Raw genomic sequence first — 17,276 nt, 5'->3', positions numbered from 1 at the left:
TAAATGTTCTAAGAAAGAGGGAGAGTATTTTGAATAATAGGTGCTACGGACTGTTACGGACTGAATTGTGTCCTCCCCAAATATCATGTGTTGAAGCCCCTAATGTGACTGTGCTTGGAGATAAGGTAATTAAGGTTAAATGAAGTCATCAGAGCAGGGCCTTAATTCAATAGGACTGGTGTCCTTATAAAAAGATGAAGGGACACCAGGGAGCTCTCTCCCTCCATGTGCACACATAGAAAAGGCCATTGTGACACAGCAAGGAGGTGGCTATTTGCAAGCCTGAAACAGAGGCCTCACCGGAAATCAACTCGGTCAATGTGATCTTGGACTTCGAGCCTCCAGAAAGTTCAGAACATAGATGTCTGTTGGTTAAGCCTCCCAGGCTATATAGTATTGTTATGGCAGCTCAAGCAGACTAATACATAGACCATTTCTCGGATATGAAACGTGTATGAACACACATCCTCACTAAAGGTAAGAATTCAACTCAAAGTGACAAGAAAGGGTAGGGAGTAGACATAGGTACACCAGTGAAAATGGCTTTTTAAAAAGTTTTATTTCAAGAACTTTGTTGTTGTTTTTTTTAACCGGTATCTCAAAAAAAGGTGGGTCAAAGTACAAAAAAAAAGTCAGTTGAATAATAGCATAGGTTTAGAAATCACAGCAGCAGAAGCAAGGTACAGACAGCACAGACAGACAATCCAACGCATTGTAATTCTCTTCGGGTTCTTTGCTTATGGTGTGTTTTTTCCCTCCTGTACAAAATACACCAAGGCATGCCATGAGATCAGAAAAAGAAAGGAGTTTAACAAATGGTTACAAGAAATAGAATCTGTACAAGAGGAGATAATGCTTCTTCCCCCGCCCCCCGCCCCCCATTTCCTCTCTTGCTCGGCTTCAGGTTAAGTTGTTCTGAAGACAGTTCACTTCCAGGTCGGCCGGGTCACCCTTGCCACCCTCGAGTTTGGGCGACATGGAGTTCTGGATGTTAAATGGCTCCTCCTCTTTCAGGCAGGACTTGAGAGCTTCCTGGATTTTGTGGGGAGCGCTAGAATCATCCTGGAAGAGAAAAATAAAAGCTGAGGCAAGAGTGGGAAGGAGACAATGGGTGGAGGAATCAAGTAACATCTCAGACTTTTCTATTTTACTTAAAAAAAAAGTAAAACTGAGAAAAGGAAGAAAGTGCTGAGGCTTGGATGAACCAAAGTGACTCATTAGCAGCTACTTTTTTGGAACATCATCCTCAAAAAACACTGGCCATGTACGGATGAAAACCCAACGGGTAACTGCATTACAAATACCTGTAATGGAAGCCAGACTGGGGAGAAACAGTCCCTTTTAATACTCAGCCTGGTCCCTCTAAAGCCTCACCTGCTGGTGAGCTGTGCCCGGCCCCTCTTCACACGGCCCTCCATCCTGAGGAGTTCTGCTCTCGCCAAAAGGTCTTGATCAGGAACACGACTTGTTGGTGTGCAAACAGGGCTGTGGTCAGGCGCAGAGCTGATTCCGGCAGAGTCAGGGCCCCGCTCCCCACAGCAAATTCATGTTCTCTGACTAGAGGCCGGAGATGTGCGAGCCTATCAGACTTTATCTACCACACAGATGCCGACTTACATGGTGCTCCCTCAGTCTAAGCCCCGTGCTGCTGGTTTGCAGCCCCTCTCTGATGGGTCCCCGCACCTCCCTGCCTCTCTGTGTTGCCTGCAACCCCAGGAAGCTCCTGAGCCTAGCTGAGCTTGTTAACACTTCCCAGGAAACCCGCACCAGTACAGTCCTCCAGCTCTGCGTTCAGAGAACTCCTACAGCGACACCTTCCCACTACTCTTCCTTCAGGAGTCCCTGAACAGATTTTACCCAGGGGGCCTCGGTTCTTTCTCAGAAGCCCCAAATAGCTATTGTAAGCCCTCAGAATCTTTGCAGATCAAAGAGGCTGGGTAGCCACCCAGGCAGGTTCATGGAGGGCAAGAAGGGTAATGTGCCTATCTGACCAGCCAGCTCAGCCCTTTCTTGCTTTAATCACTTCTGAAAGCCAAGGTACTCATGGTGATTAAGGACCAGGACATTCTCTACATAACGGTGAGCCTGAGTCCATGCTGCCTGGTCCTGAGTCTGACCTGTAATGGCACTAGGTCAGGGGAGGGACTAGTTGGAAAGTAGGGAAAGGCGCTAGGCTTGCATCAGATGCTACAGGTGTTCAGTATACTGTCTGTGTAGAAACCACTATGACCTGCCCCCACTCCAGCCTCACTGAGGACTGTCGCAGAAGGCCGGCTTGCACAGAGCAATCTGAGAGTTTCGAAGACTTCAGGAGTGATTTACAGACAACAGCAGAACACACTCTCCCCACTTCCAGTGTGTATGAGACAGGCACAAGGCAAAATGAACTTCATTCTGTGTTGAGGCAGATTTCAGGCAAGGCCGCTGTACACAGCGCCTACAGGCAGTGGGTATTTTCTACCCCCGCTTGAAGAGGCTGAGAAAAAACTGGTCAGTGGCATAAATGTATATGTGCTGAGATGGAAAGATGGACCTGATATATTAAGTGTATTATGTACACACACACACACACACACAGGTTTTTTTTATGGGAAGAGGGAAGCAGGATGAGGCAGAGGTCATGTGAGGTGTGGGGGAAGACATTGGACATAAACACCTGAGACCCTGAGGAGAAGGGACTGGGGATCACAGCAAAATTTGGAGCAAGACAGGATGGCCTACACTCACCTCTCCTCTGGCAAGAATGGAACTCACTTTCACGTTTTTCAAGACAACCACCCCTACCCTGGGCCCATCACATTCTCCTTGGGGGCATACAGGGGCACAGGCATATTCTCCTAACGTGAAAAAGTGAATTTAGTGAGTTGTATAGACCTGGGCATCAAAACTGATGCCATGAAGGTGGGGAACCTAATTAAACCTGGCCTCTTGAGGACTTGGACAGGGGAGAAAGCTGCCTTCCAGGCCAACGGGTGGGAGAAGTCAGTCCTACAGATCAGGAACACAGGTATCCATCCGACAATGGTATGAGACAAGCTAAGTGCCTTCAGTAGGTAGAACAGGTGAGGGCATGTCTAGACCAGGATGGAGCGATTCTCATCCACGTGTTTGCTCCAGAACACCATCCTCTTAGGCCTAGGGTGGCTGAGTCCCTCCAGCTGAAGGCCCCTCTGGCTTTGATTTGGTGGAAGTCCCTTATCATAAGGAAACTGGACCTCCCCCTGGCCTAAGCCCTGGGAACTATTTACAGCTTTCTGTCCCAGCCATATGGGCATCCTTCCGCCAGGGGTTCAGGCCTAGATGTCTTCTTGTTCAGACACAAGCCTCTATCAGAAGGGGGCGGGCAGCCAGTGTTTTACCAAATATATGGAGGAAACAGAGACTGGGAAGTAGGAAAGATTTAAACTGGCAGGGTGGGGTGAGGATGGGCAACACTAAGAGGCCTCCTGGAAGATCCATCCACTCTCAGGAGGACCAAGTCCCCCCCATGACACTGCTGACAGCACAGCTGGAAGATGGGCAGGGCAGCTTCTGGCGCTCAGACAACTTCGCTCACTTCGCTCACGTCGCTCACGCCATGCAGTGGGAGGTGCCCAGCCTTCCACACACTTGTCATTCCTCCCGGAAAAGGGCAAACCTTCATAACAGGGGCTGTAAAGCCACAGGCTTTTCCTTTTCCTTCTGAAGTTTCTTTCCGAGGCTGGCTGCTCAGTGACACAAGACCCTCACACACTCAGCTGCTGGCTCACCAGCCACAGCGTCCCACGTCACTGCAGAGGGCCCGGTCCAGGAGCAGCACAGAGTAATGAGTGTAGCAGGGGAGAGGGACGTGCCCCGACACAGACACCAGCCATGGACCCTTTCCCAACCGGACCCAAAGTGGTACTTTGTTGTTTGAAATCTTTTCAGACAGTGGTTTATAGAGATTATTGGAACTGAGTAGGAAAAGGACCCATTCTATCTCCTTGTAAAAGAAATAACCCCTCTACTAAGATAAAGAAAACTCTACAAAATTTTAGGAGATGCCAAAATCAACAAGGCTTTTTTTTTTTTTTGAGGGGTGAAGGGAGAGGGATGGGGAGACTAGCTGCCCCCGTTTCGGCTCCCAGCTCATCTGGAGGTTCTCTCACTTTCATCCTGCTGCCAGCAGCGCTTGTCAGCAGTCACTGCGGTGGCTGAAGCAATGGCCAGGGCTCCACTCCATCATAAGCTGGTAACTGTCTTCACTGTCAGTGCACAAGATCTTGACTATGACCAAGTCTGACTTCTGGGTGAGGTGGAGGGAATGAGAAGTGAAGTGGAAAATCCAGCTTCTGGACAGGAGAGCCACCCCCCACAGGCTCAGGGCTTTGGCAGAGGTGATAGGATGTACCCTGGGGCACAAGCTGAGGGAACGATGCCCATGGAAATGGCCCGCAGGATCCCAGAGGAGCCAGAGAGCTGAGTGCCCCCCAGACAACCCCAGGGCGCTTCTCGGGCAGAGTCCACCATGGCTGACCTACCTGCTCCACTCTGTTTTTGCTCTGCCATATGCTGAACTCAAGGTCAGTGGCAGTTTTCCTGGATAAATGCCTTGCTTTCCCAAAGCTGGGTCCGCAAGAACTGGAGACCTTTCTGTTGGCTCCTACAACCAAGGCCTCCAAGAGACGCTATTTCCTTCCCCTCCATCTTTGTGAGGAGGAAAGGTGGACATACCAAGGCTGCCAGAAATGCATGAGTCAGAAGCTTTGCCAATGACCCTTGCACTCTGTGGCTAATAAACATCCTGATTGCAGGCACTCCTGTACACGTCAGGCCTGCTGTCCCTCATGTATGACATGGCACACCAGACAGTGGGTCTGAGAGACCCCATGGCAGGCCAGTGATCACCAGTAATTCATAAATGGCAACTACATGCACATCACTGCCAGGGGCTGGGTATGTTGGGATGGGGTGTTCCAAGACAAGGCACATCCTACATCCTTGTGGGCTGACTGGAGTGGTCACCAATCTCAGACGTGATAGGACATCTTGTTCCCTTGACAGTTATGCTCATCTAAAACTTAGTATCTTGGTACATATCACGTAAAATATATCTGTTTTTTCTCTATCCTTCATAGCAAAGTCTTTAAAAAATTAGCTTAAATTGGCCTTTTTTATTTCTTATTTAAATTGACTCCTTTTCTCCTCCTTCTGCAGGTCAACTTGTTCTTTTCTGGGGTTTGGTGAACAGCCTCATAGACTATTATTTTCTCCTTTGCCTTCTGGGGATGCACTTTCCCCAGTTATAAAAAAAGGAAATGGTCTATCGGGAGACCTCTTATTGGGTTTCAACTTACATTTATAAACGCATCCTTGTTAAGGACAGATTTATCCCTACACTATTGGTTCTGCCAGTGTTCTATGCTTCCCTTTATATCAACACTTTAAAAAACTATCCTAGATTGGCCTCTTTCGGTGTATATAACCAGTGTATATAAGCCTGCTCATTTTTAGGGCTCTCAAAACAGTGTCAAAGAGATTGATTTTCTGGCAATCCCAGAGGTTTTCCCATTCACCCCAAAGAACAAGCACCATCTGCTTCAAAGACCAGTGAGAAAGTCCCTAGCAAGAAAAGCAGAGGCTTTCTTCTCAATGTAGAAAAGAAGACAAAAATCAGACTTCTAAAGCTGAGATGAAGCTGAAAATCATGAGCCATCCCAGAAACGGTTCTTCTGTACTTTGTGCTACTTTGCCTGTCCAGGAAGTGACACGGCATCACGCCCTTCTTCTCACTCTCATGGCCCGTACAGGCCACACTATCTAGACCCTCAGAGCTCTGAGCAGTGGGTCCATATGCTGAAGTGAACCAGAGACGCAGGCAGGGGCGGGAACAGGCACAAGGGCAAATGAGAAGACCAGTTAACTGACAGATAGCATTTCATAGCGAGCCCAGGCACAGGCAGTGAGAGGGAGGGGAACGCGGAGGGTCACAATGTTTCCTTACGTTTGGGTGAGAGCCCTCGGCAATGGTGGACAGGGAGAAGTTATCATTGTGGAGCTCAGATGGGGTCCGGAATTTGCTGGTTAGGACAGAAGAGAGAAGGGAAAATGTAAGTGAAACGATCACAGCGACATCTGATAGAAGCTTCACAGGGCAAACACTGTATTTCGTCAAATGTCATGGGTGTACCCCTATTTTCTGTACCACTAAGAAAAACCTTCTGTCATTTAAACCATGGTCCAATCCTTTCTTATCACCTAGAGTTTTCATTACACACTTTAAGGCACTCATTTAGACTTTAGATAAAGAACTGACAATGATATGAACAGCTATGACCACGTTTGTGCCTGCCAGACAATTACAACTACATCATGACTGCCATCTGGCCAACAGTGATTATAAGATGCCAGCGACTGTAAGACACAATCCAATTTCAGAGATGCTAATATGTGGGGAAAAAATGGGTATCTTAGAATCAATACGCTACAGCAGAATCTGTAGTGCACTGGGTACATGTATTAATAGTGTTTGCAGAGTGGCAACCAGGCTTGGGAAAGAAAGGAGGTGTGCAGAGGAAATAAGGAAGGTGGCATTTGAGCTGAAGGGCTGGGGGAGCCATGCTCTGTGCAAAACGCAAACTGGTTCCAGGAGGAAGACCTAGAAGAGGCTCCTTCCCTGGGCCTCAGCTCCTGCTTCTCTACTGCCCTGGCAGCGTTCCTTCTCTCCCCGGTCATCAGCAGCAGCCCTGGTAGGTGGGCCCATTCCCACCCTGACCCTCCCCCCACCCCCTCAGTGGTGGTGTGAGGAGCCAAGGGCCTTGGCTTGTGATCACATGCACAGATACAGCCCTGCCTCAATGCACAGGCACAATGGAGAGGCCCTTGCAGCCCCAGGACGGTTAGCTGAAAGGCGGCAGAGAGCTGCTGGCATCTGCACGTCCCACGAGTTTACCCAGCAAAGGAGCAACAGATGGCGTTTTGTCCCTTTCCCAGGACCCAGGGCAAGTCCTTCAGTCCCATTCTCTGGAGAGAGTCTCGGGTCAGGGGGAGGGAATTAACTGGGGGGGAAACAACAGGGGGAAAGAGGGGTGGGGCGGTCCTGCATAAATTGCCTCTTGGGTCCTGAGGAAGCTGAACTCCAGTCTCCTCCTTGTCTGACTCCTGTGACATTTCAGAAGGTTCTTTACTTTGCTAAGTGGTAACAGTGACTGTCTCACGGTGGGTAAGGTCACATCCAAGTGTTCAAGGCATGGGCTTCAAGGGCAAACGCATGCTGGTTCTCACAGGTGCACGGGTGTCACTCCTCTGCCTGGAGAAGAGCTGAAATGAGACTCCACATGCACATATGGCCCTTCAAATCCAAGTGGAGGAAGTGAGGCCGAGGTCCTAGCCCTCCCCACATCCTACTGAGAGGGAACGGGACTTCCTTGAACTCTCTGTTCTTCTGCCTGGACCAGGGTGGACCAGTTTGAAAAGCAATGCGCTGCTAAATCCTTTCACTGAAGAGGATGGCACATCCTCTAGGGGCTTACGTCAACATCCTGCTCCTATGAGCAGCTAGATAGAGGGAGCTGGAGGAGTCACTTCATGCTGATTTGAGAGCGAAATCCTCATACCGGCCTCTGGCTGTCAAAGACCTGGGAAGCAGGTGTAATCAGACGGGGTGGGGGGCTGAGCATATTACCTAACCAGTTACTTGACCAGAGTCAGGAGCTGCTATACTCTGGTTGCTTTTCCTAAGCATTCTAAGAGAAGGTGGTGAGTGTGTGTGTGTGGAATGGTGCTGGACAGCTGCAGTCTGCCACAAGGGCCTAACCTCTGCTGCAATTCCAGCACATTCTGTGTAGGATCGGGTAAGCTTGGGTGAATCTCTGGTATGAAAAACGCAAGCAGGGATGGACAGCAGATGCCAGAAACTCTCAGGACCACATTCCTAGATCCCACAGGGCGGGGCTGGCAGTCACAGACTCACTTGGTCCTGCGCAGCTTGGTGTTCTCGGTCTTGAGCAGGTAGAGCTTCTTGGCAAAGAACACCGTCATCATGAAGAGCAGGAGCAGCACGAGGGCGGCCGAGCCGACGGCCACGCACATCACCTGGAAGTCGGTGATGATGGATTCGCAGCGCATCCCCTTGTGCCAGATGTAGTCCTGTGTGTTGCACCTGCAGCGGTGACAGGGTGAGGCTGAGGCAACGGGCAGCCAGCCGTGGCTGCAGCGAGCGTCTGACCCCTGACCCCGGGGCTTACGTCAACATCCTGCTCCTATGAGCAGCTAGAGGAAGTGGGGTGTCCTCATCTGTGCAGACTTTAGGGTTGCTATTCTTGCCTCATCTTTACAACCACACCAGGAAGAGTGTGTGGCACAAATACATCAAGGGCGGTTGACACAAATGAGGTAAATGGGGTGCTGAGAAACTGAGCACACTGGCCATTCACAGGCCTGTGAAGTGACTGAGGGAAGGGAACCCCGTTTTCCACTTCAATGACGGCAATCACAAGATTCCCCCGGAATACCCCCAAGCCCCTGCCCTGGGCTCTGGTGGAGAAAAAAAAAAAGGATGAAAAACAAGATCAATAGGAACTACCTCCACAAAGTAGTAGGACCCGCCCTATCCTGGGGCACTGCAGTCCCATCTAGTTCACAGGGCTAACCAGACACTGAAAATAAGGAAGCGACAGACAAGGACAAGCACAAAGATAGATGCACATTCTCCCCCATCTCAGCAGCCCCCCAAGTGCCGCCCCTATAGCTTCCTGTCCTGTCACCATGAGAACTGTCATGAAAGCAGAGTGAGAATCAACCCTCTGGGTGGGTTTCAGTCCTTTTGTTGAGTGACTTTCTCCTGCCCTTGGGGACATTCCCAGGCTCCAACTCTTCCAATGACATTGCTGTTTCCATGGGAACCAGGCTGCTTCAAAGAGGAAAAAATGTGGAAGGATACAGAGGCAGGCAAAGGAGGGACATGAACCTCAGGGTGAATGACAGAGGAGAAAGGAGTCCAGAAATGGGGAAATCAAACCCGGGAGAATTAGCTACTCCACACCTAGAAGAGGGTGGGGCTCTGTGGCAAGCAGTGAATTCTCTTATCCAGCAGCCCCTCTGCAGTCGTGGGAGACTGTTGGAGGACAGCGGGGAAAGAAGGTCCCTCTAACACAGTGCTCTGGAGAAGTTCTGCCATAGCTCTGCTCGCTTCCCTGCAGTGGTCGGGTGACCCAGACAAAAGCATGCTGCAGTCTGCAACCAAGGGCTCGGCAGCCTCCTGTGAGTGGAATGTAAAACAGTTTCCAAGCTGGGGCTGGGCCTGGGTTACCCGTCAGAGGAGGCATTTCTGGTAGGGAGGCCCAGGGTGGATGATCCTCGGATGGAAGCTGTGCAAGGGGGGCTGGAGTAGACTAGTGAGAAGTCCTCCTAAGGCAGGATCCACTGGAGGATCCATGGTCAGTTTAGGCATGCCACTCAGTGAGGTCATGCTTACTATTGGGGGGGTCCCTTGATAGCTCCAGGAGGTTCTGGGAACTGTTCTAGTGCTCCAGAGGCAACGAGGCCTCCAAATTTAATACTCTGATGGGGAGCTAACTTCGAAGGTGAAAACCCAGGCCTCCAATAGGATGAAAGATACTAATTTTGCACAGAGATTCCATAGCTCCCAGGCTAAAATCATTACTATAGTCCTCCCTCCACAACTAGAGTCTGAGGAGCAAAATCAGGGTTTCCCTGTATTTCTGGTAGCCCTTAAGCAACCAGCAAGGTCTTGTTGCCATAATATCTTGATCACAGTTCTTCTTTTTGGCAATGGCTGGACAGCTCCAATCAGAGCTGTGTGGACACATTTTATATTAGTGACCCTAATGACACAATCATTTATAGGAAAGAACTTCATAGGAAGGAAACTCAAGCTTTAATGACAAAGGCACAGCATGCATGCATTATATTATTCTTCTATCAGAACATTAAGACCTATAGAATCTGAATTCTTTATATACCTCCAAAAAGCCCCAGAAAAAGAAACATAGGGAATGGCACTTAAAAAAACAGAGATACCCAGATTACAGAAATGTTTCACTCTTAGGACTGGTGGAAACAAGTCCCAGAAGAATCTGAGGTCTACTTGCCTCTTCTAGGGCCTGTAGAGGATGGAGAGAAGCAAACCACTCAGCCCTGGATATGTGCTTCATCCAGAATAAGAATAAGCCTGTGAGTTCTCCAGCAGGTTAACTACCTTGCCGTGAGGGCAGGTATATGCGGTTAATTACTAATGAGGCATGGGCTGGTGGCTGCACACAAGATCGTTACTCTGACACTAAACTTTCTGGGTCTTTAAAACATGTCAGACTGAGTATCTCCAGGAAGACAACAACCAAGGTAGAAGGAGCAAAGTCACTACCCAGAACTAAGAAACGCCAAACATCTGCTGTGTGAGGAAGGACACTCTGCTTGACTTGACCTGTTTGAGTGGCTGCTCTCTGGGTCTTTATCCAGTGAGAAGGTCCTCATTCGTGCCACCTGAAGTGCGTGCCCCCCCGGGTCACAGAGCCCTTCTTCTGCCTCGCACATGGCTCAGAGGGAGTGGTCAGCAGTTCTCTCTTCTCCCAGGGCGTCTATGGACTTTCTCCTTCTGCAAATTTAGCTAGAACTTGCCAACAAGAACTTGCCCTCAAGCCAGCAAAGGCCTTTTCCAAAACCCTTGGCCAAGTCCTTTCGTTTCGCGTTTATAGTTTACTGGTTTGGTAAAGAGCACGACACTTAGAGGAAATGCACAATCTTACTTCTGAGGAAGTAAGTGATGAGCTCACAGGAAGTACATTTAAGCTGTTAGTCTGTAGAATATTTACTGGGACCATCTCTTGACCCATAAACACACAAGTTCTGGGAACCTGTCACATCCCCCTCTCTGCTGAGGCAGACTCCCATGCCCCCTTCAGTAGTTCTCTTGACAAAACCCCTGGACACCTGCCTGCCACATCCTTACCTGCAGAAGGCCCCAATGTTCTCCACCAGGTAGCACTGGCCGCCATTGTGACAGTAACTTGGGAAGAGGTCGCACACTGACCGGCAGGAGCCGTTATGTCTCACAAAGCCACTGCGGCACACGGTGCCATTCTCGCTAGGGGCCAGGTCCCTGCCTGGCTCTCCTGGGCGGGGCCTGAGGGCAATGCTGCTGCCCGGGACCACGCCCAGAGTATGCTGTGGAGGGACAGCGTGCCACCGACTGGTGGGCTGGCCTGTCCCGGGCCCCAGACCAGGCTTCTCAGTGGGCACTAGAAGGTCATTTTCATCTTCCAGGTCTCCGCCTCCCACTGCATCCTTGTCCTCCTCTTCTTCCTCCTCTTCATCCAAGTCATCATAGAAGGATGTAGTAGGGTAGAAATCAGACTCATCAAAGGGAGTGAAGTCATCGTATAAGTCAAGCAGGCTCCAGGAAGGGGTCTCTCCCCCGGGATCAGGGTGGTGCTCTGAGGTACCTGGCGACCCAGGGAAGCTCCCCAGGTCGGCGCCACGGCCCTCACCATCCAATCCTTCGAAGTAGTCGATGTCAATTATATCTGATGCTGGGTGGGGCTCCAGTGTGCCCTGAAAGGGGTACGTGGGCTCCGGCCCGTGAGGGTCAGGTGTGCTGCCTCCCAGGTTCAGCCAAACCTCCATGCGGCTCTCCCTGGGGAGTTCAGGGCCTGGGCTCGGCTTGTCGCCAGGGGTGGGGGAGGGTGGTTCACTGGCCTCCGTAGCCTCGAAGGTGGCTGCGGACGTCGAGGACGGCCCAAGGGCCTCGTCGGGAGTCGGGAGCGTGGCTGGAAGGGCCTGGGTGTCGCCGCTGCCCGCCTCTGCGGTCACTCCGCCCAGGCCTGGGCTCTCGGCCTCCAGCCAGGCTGTGCCTGTCACCGCCGCCGACGCCTCCAGCGCCTCCTCAGCCCCGACCCCAGGGCCCACCAAGGCCTGCTCTCCGCCGGGCGCAGTCCGAGAAGTCTCATCTTTCCCAGCTGCTGGTGGGCCGGCCTTCTCCCGCGTGTAGTTAGCACGCGGCTCCCACGCCGGGACGCTCTTCACAGGCGTGTCTGCCTCGACGGCGCTGCCCGCCTCAGGCACTGTGGGAGGGAGGGAGAGGGGCGGGGCGTTAGCGACCGCGCGCGCGTTAGAGCTGGGGCAGCGCCCCGCCCCCGCCGCGGCTGCTCTCTCAGACCCCCGCCAACCTTAAGTCTGAGCGCCAAGCCTTCCCAAGGCCACGCCCCATCATTACGCCCCGCCCCGAGCCCGCCCCACAAGCCCGAGAACACACCCGACCAAACGTTATCCTCGCTTAGGCCCTGCCCCCAAGCGAAAGGCCCCGCCCCCGACATCACCCGCGCTCTAACCCGGGCGGCCCTCAGTTCTGGCTCCTGGCAAAGTCTTACCTTCGGGGCTCCATTACACACCAGGCCCCGCCCCAAAGTCTCACCCTTAGGGCTCCGCCCCGAACTCGCATTCCCCTGCCCCGCCATCACCTCCAGGTCCCGCCCCGAAATCTCACCCTCAGGCCCCGCCCCAACAGGCCCACCCCCAGCCAACACCTCTGTCTCCACACTCGGGTGGCGGCCGCCTAGTCGCCTCCAGCAAGTCCCCGCATCTCCTCGTGCGCCCCTTCCCCCGCCCGAGCTGCAGGCAAGACGCTGCCCCGCCCCCTTGGCAGAGCTCGCGGACACCTCTTGCACCCGAAGCCAACGGGACCCTGGCCCAAGGTGGGGCGCCAGAGCCGCTGGGGTCCCGGTAGCGGTCTGTACCTACCCGGCGCGGCCCCAGAAGCGAGCACCAGCGTAACCCCCAGAAGCAGCAGCAGCGGCGGTGGCCCCCGGCCCGGGCCCCCGCCCTCGGCTCGGCCCATGGCGCGGCCCCCCGACCGCTGTCCGCGGTCTGCCCGGCTGGCTGCGCCCTCGGCTCACCGGCCGCCGCGCCTCCCGCCCGTGCTGCGGCCGTCTCAGCCCACGATGGGCAAAGGGAGAAGCCGCATGCCGCCGCCGTCCGCCGCTGTCCCCGGCGCGCCGCGCCTCCCCGCCTCCCGCGCCGCCGCTGCCGCGCTCAGCGCCGCCCCCACCCCGCCCGCCGCGCCCGCCCCGCCGCACGTAGCTCTGACGCCGGCCCTGCTCAGTCCTCCTGCGGTGGGGACAGACAGACCCCCGGCTCTGCACGCGGAGACAAACGGACGCGGGGTATCGCGCGGACAGGCGCACAGTGCCGCTCGTGGCATTAGCCGCCAGGTGCACTGGCGGGAGACCTGCGGGGCGGGGCCGTGGTCCCGCCCTCCCAGTGGAGGGGCTGGCACGGGCCCCCCAACAGCGAGGAACCCACCCGCCAAGCGGCGAGCACAGAGGGGGGCGCCCAGACACCCGCAGGCTCGGGGCGGGGCTCGGAAGGGCCGCAGGGGGCGGAAGCCCCAGCCCGCGCCGTGCCAGTGAGCCGAACCCAGGGCACACGGAGCTTCTCGGATTTCTGCACCAACCCGATGTTCAGGGCGAAGGGTCTCCAGGAGATCCCCGAGACCCCACGAGGGCGGGGAGGGCGCTGACAGTGCCAGGCAAGGGGGCGAAGTGGACCTCCCAGGCTCTAATCGGATCAGACCTAATCCGTCTGCAGCCAAAGCCCCAGACCTCGCACAGCCAGGCCCGCCAGAACGCATCCTGGGGGCAGGGGGCAAGAATTTCCCTCCTCAAGGCAGCCTAGGGTGCGGCCTGTAATCCCGGTTCCTTGGTCCCTCTCCAAGATACATCGCCCCCCATTCTTCCCGGGCCACCAAAGCTCAGGTTGGTGGGTAATCCCGGCGCTTCGTCGCTCAGTCGCGTCCGACTCTTTGCGACCCCAGTGGACTGTAGCCTGCCAGGCTCCTCTCCATGGAGATTCTTTGGGCAAGAATACTGTAGTGGGTTTGCCATGTCCTCCTCTAGGGGATCTTCCCAACCCAGGGATCGATCCCGCATTGCAGGCGGATTCTTTACTATATGAGCCACCAGGGAAGCCCAGGAAGACTGGAGTGGGTAGCCTATCCCTTCTCCAGGGGATCGTCCCGACTCAGAAATCATCGAACAGGGGTCTCCTGCATCGCAGGCAGATTCTTTACCAGCTGAGCTACCTATCCCTAAGAGACTAGATCAGAGTCTAGGGAAACAGCCTATGCCAGGCCAGGAGTTACAGTCTGTGGGTCCTGTCCTAAGCCCACTCTGCAGTACAGAGCCACTCATCTGCAGATCCGTGCTTGGTGGTAGGAATCGCAGCCTAGTCACCTAATTTGTCCACCAAACTGACTGTCTGCCTTTTGATCTATTAACCCTAATGATGATATTCAAGGTCACTGCCAGAGATGTGGGCACTCTGAGACACGCCCATTTCTGTCACTTGGGACCCACATAACTGACCAAGAACTGTCACTAGTACATGTCTCTGGATGGGGTTGCCTTGATTCAAAGCCTGTTTCTTTCACTGGAACTAGATCTACTTGCTCGTCCTGGTTGGTCCCTCCTCTCACCATCTACCTGGCAAATCCTTTAATCCAGAAAGGTCAGTTCCCATAACCTTCCCATCCAGGAAGCCTTCTGTCTGACCCGAGTAGTTAGATACTTTTGCCCTGATGGGGCTTCCCTGGTGGCTCAGAGGTTAAAGCGTCTGCCTGCAATGCGGGAGACCTAGGTTCGATCCCTGGGTCGGGAAGATCCCTGAAGGAAATGGGAACCCACTCCAGTATTCTTGCCTGGAGAATCCCATGGATGGAGGAGCCTCGTGGGCTACAGTCCACGGGGTCGCAAAGAGTTGGACATGACTGAACGACTTCACTCACTCACTTTGCCCTGATCTCATTGTCTGTCTCCAATAATTCCCTACTAGACTGCAAGACACTTGCACGGGCAACAGGTGCAGCTGCTTAAGGAGGGTAGGAGGCATAAATGAACGGATGGCAACCATCTTAGTCCCACCATAGAACTGTGGGTCTAGAAGGGGCTGATGTGCTAAAGCTCTTTTCATGGCTTCATATTGCCTCTGGGGACAGTATATACCAGTTTGAAATACAACTTTCTCTGAGCAGAGGGCCAGGCAGAGGTTTGCACTTGCCTGTAGCCAGAAAGGTACTAATGGACCTGCCAACACCACCCCTTCTTTCCTGTAGCTTTTCTCTGCATCTTTTTTTTTTTTGGCCTTACATTCAAGGCCTTGTGTGCTGCTTTCTGTGTGTCTCCTTGTCTTGAGTAGGGTTGTCAAGGTGGAGGATCTTGGTGGACATGCCCACCTCCTCCTTCCTGAGGCCAGTCTGTGGGAAGGAGGCCTCATAGACGGGTCCTTTGGTGCCTACAGCATGACAATTACTCCTATGTTTTTCACAAGAAAGGTCTGGGTGGGGGCTCTTTCCACACCCCTCTGTTAAAGCTCTACCTACCCCAGTTTATATTTCCTGTCATATATTCTGTTAACACTTAAATATATCCTTTTAAATTCAATTTTTGATTTATGTAAAACAAGCATATGGTATAAAATAAAATATGAAATATCTCCTTCCTCAGTGACCTTCCTCACTTCTCTGGAATCAACATTCTATTACTAATTTCTTCATTTGGGGATTTTTAATCAACTGTTGTCAGTTTCATTCTGATCCTCTCCAGATCTCACCAGCAATTTCAGAACTAAGCACAGCACACCTGGTTAGGTGATAACCTCCATAAGCCAGAAGCTCATCAAGGCAGTGACCAATAACCCATAGAGTGTCATATGAATGTGGTTATTTTTTTCTGGGCACAGTGTGAGGGTAGGCTAAAAAAGAGAAGCGAGAATATGTAGAAATTGGAGAGTGGGGGCTTCCCCGTGGTCTAGGGGCTAAGACTCCAGGCTCCCAATATTGGGGGTCTGGGTTTGATCCCTGATCAGGGAACTAGATCCCACATGCCACAACTAAGTGTTTGAATGCTGCAACTAAGGCCCGAAGCAGTCAAATAAATAAATGTTTAAAAAAAAAAAATTGGAGAGTGAAAGGTAAATAGACTACTGTCTAGAGCTTACACTCCATGTCCCCACATTCAAGTCTCCTGGATTTGGGCATCAGGGATGTTTGAGGCTATGGCTTCTGCATGCCTCTGAAGTTCCCATTGGGTTTGGCGGAACCAAGGAAGGCACGAGGCCCACTGCCATGGCTGCAGCCTGCCACTCTGTCCATAGAAGGCCCCTGACAAAGCCAGGGGGCTGCTCTCCAGGGCATAGCTGCTCCTGTTGCTGTGGCTAGGGCATATTTCAGTCTGAACAGGAAGTGGCACAGTTCCTGGCTTTAAGTCCTCAGTAGTAACCATTAACATTTTCCTGAGGTTTTAGTTTTCCAAGTGCTCTGATTAGTCTTACTCTTCACAACCATACTACTACTGTTGTACTGGTCACTTTACATGCTTGCAAATGGACACTGAGATCATGCTAATAAACTGCTAAGATCAGGACTTGTACTAACATTTTGATTCCAAATCTTCCCATTTTATTATGGAGGCTTTTCATTCTTGCTTCTTAATTTCAGAAGAGTAATCAGGATGCAGAGGTAGGGCCTCACTTGACAGAATGGAACCCCAGCCTCTCCCCCTGGCCCCCTGGGTGTTTTAAGAGTTGATGCTATGGGGTCTTCCCTGGTGGTCCAGTAGTTAACACTCCATGCTTCCAATGCAGGGGTTGCAGGTTCATCCCCTGGTTGGGAAAATAAGATCCCACATGCTGCACTGCATGGCCAAAACTTAAGGAAACAAACAAAAAAAAGCTTTTTTTTTTTTTTTTTTAAAGAGTCGATGTTATGTTCTCTTAACAGGGTATAACACTGCCGTCCAGATTCATGTCCTGGATCAGCCAGAAAGGGACATCTAGCATGGCCTACTCTCCAGCGCTCAAGAGTAGACACACCTGGTTCTGGGCTACAAGGTAAGTCAGCTCTGTGACGTTTTTGGTGATCAGCTGCTGGGGAATGATCTTCTTGCACCATTACCAGGAAGATGCAAAGAGCCAAAAGGCAGGGGTCTGAGTTCTTTGTGCTGACCACCACCTCCTCACTACCAGAAGCTCGGCATTCTCAATTTGCACAAGTGCAATCATCTTAGAAAAAGAGATTACAACTTGGAGGTGGTCATCCTGTTTGGAAGTGGGGCTGCCATCAAATTGGAAAGGCCCTGAACTTCATTACCTCAAAGCCACATCAGTTGGGAGAAAGGCACACTGCACATGCCAACACAGCCTCTGATGTGGAGCAGCCAGACTTGCCTGAAGAGTCCTGTCACCTCAGCAGGCAACCTAAGCGCTGCTAGAGAGCCCCACAGCTCCTGCAGGGTAACTGGAACAAG

General features: G+C 52.4%; 1 protein-coding gene across 2 annotated transcripts; it reads right to left on the bottom strand.

Moving 5' to 3' along the window:
• Positions 1–900: 900 nt before the first annotated feature.
• CSPG5 (chondroitin sulfate proteoglycan 5) lies at positions 901–12,814 on the bottom strand. Of its 2 annotated transcripts, XM_068982982.1 has the most exons (5): positions 12,718–12,814; positions 10,931–12,041; positions 7,934–8,122; positions 5,966–6,041; positions 901–1,062 (listed from the first exon to the last, which is right to left on the bottom strand). In XM_068982982.1, the coding sequence occupies exons 1-5, from the start codon at positions 12,812–12,814 to the stop codon at positions 901–903; spliced, it is 1,635 nt and encodes a 544-aa protein (XP_068839083.1). The 2 variants fall into 2 exon arrangements, with proteins under 2 accessions (XP_068839083.1, XP_068839084.1); XM_068982983.1 differs by lacking the exon at positions 5,966–6,041 and having other exon boundaries at positions 1,011–1,062.
• Positions 12,815–17,276: the final 4,462 nt, after the last annotated feature.

The sequence above is a fragment of the Capricornis sumatraensis genome, chromosome 10, assembly GCF_032405125.1.
Source record: "Capricornis sumatraensis isolate serow.1 chromosome 10, serow.2, whole genome shotgun sequence".
NCBI lineage: Eukaryota > Metazoa > Chordata > Mammalia > Artiodactyla > Bovidae > Capricornis > Capricornis sumatraensis.
The sequence above is the reverse complement of the archived record's forward strand: the minus strand, read 5'-3'. Positions and strand labels throughout refer to the sequence as shown.

Bases quoted from the DNA above. Each gene is read 5' to 3' on its own strand.
- CSPG5 (XM_068982982.1), bottom strand. From the start codon at position 12,814: ATGGGCCGAGCCGAGGGCGGGGGCCCGGGCCGGGGGCCACCGCCGCTG. The intron at 12,042-12,717 runs GTAGGTACAGAC...TCCCTCCCACAG, and splicing joins CGCTTCTGGGGCCGCGCCGG to TGCCTGAGGCGGGCAGCGCC. The intron at 6,042-7,933 runs GTGAGTCTGTGA...TGTCCTAACCAG, and splicing joins ACCAAGCTGCGCAGGACCAA to CAAATTCCGGACCCCATCTG.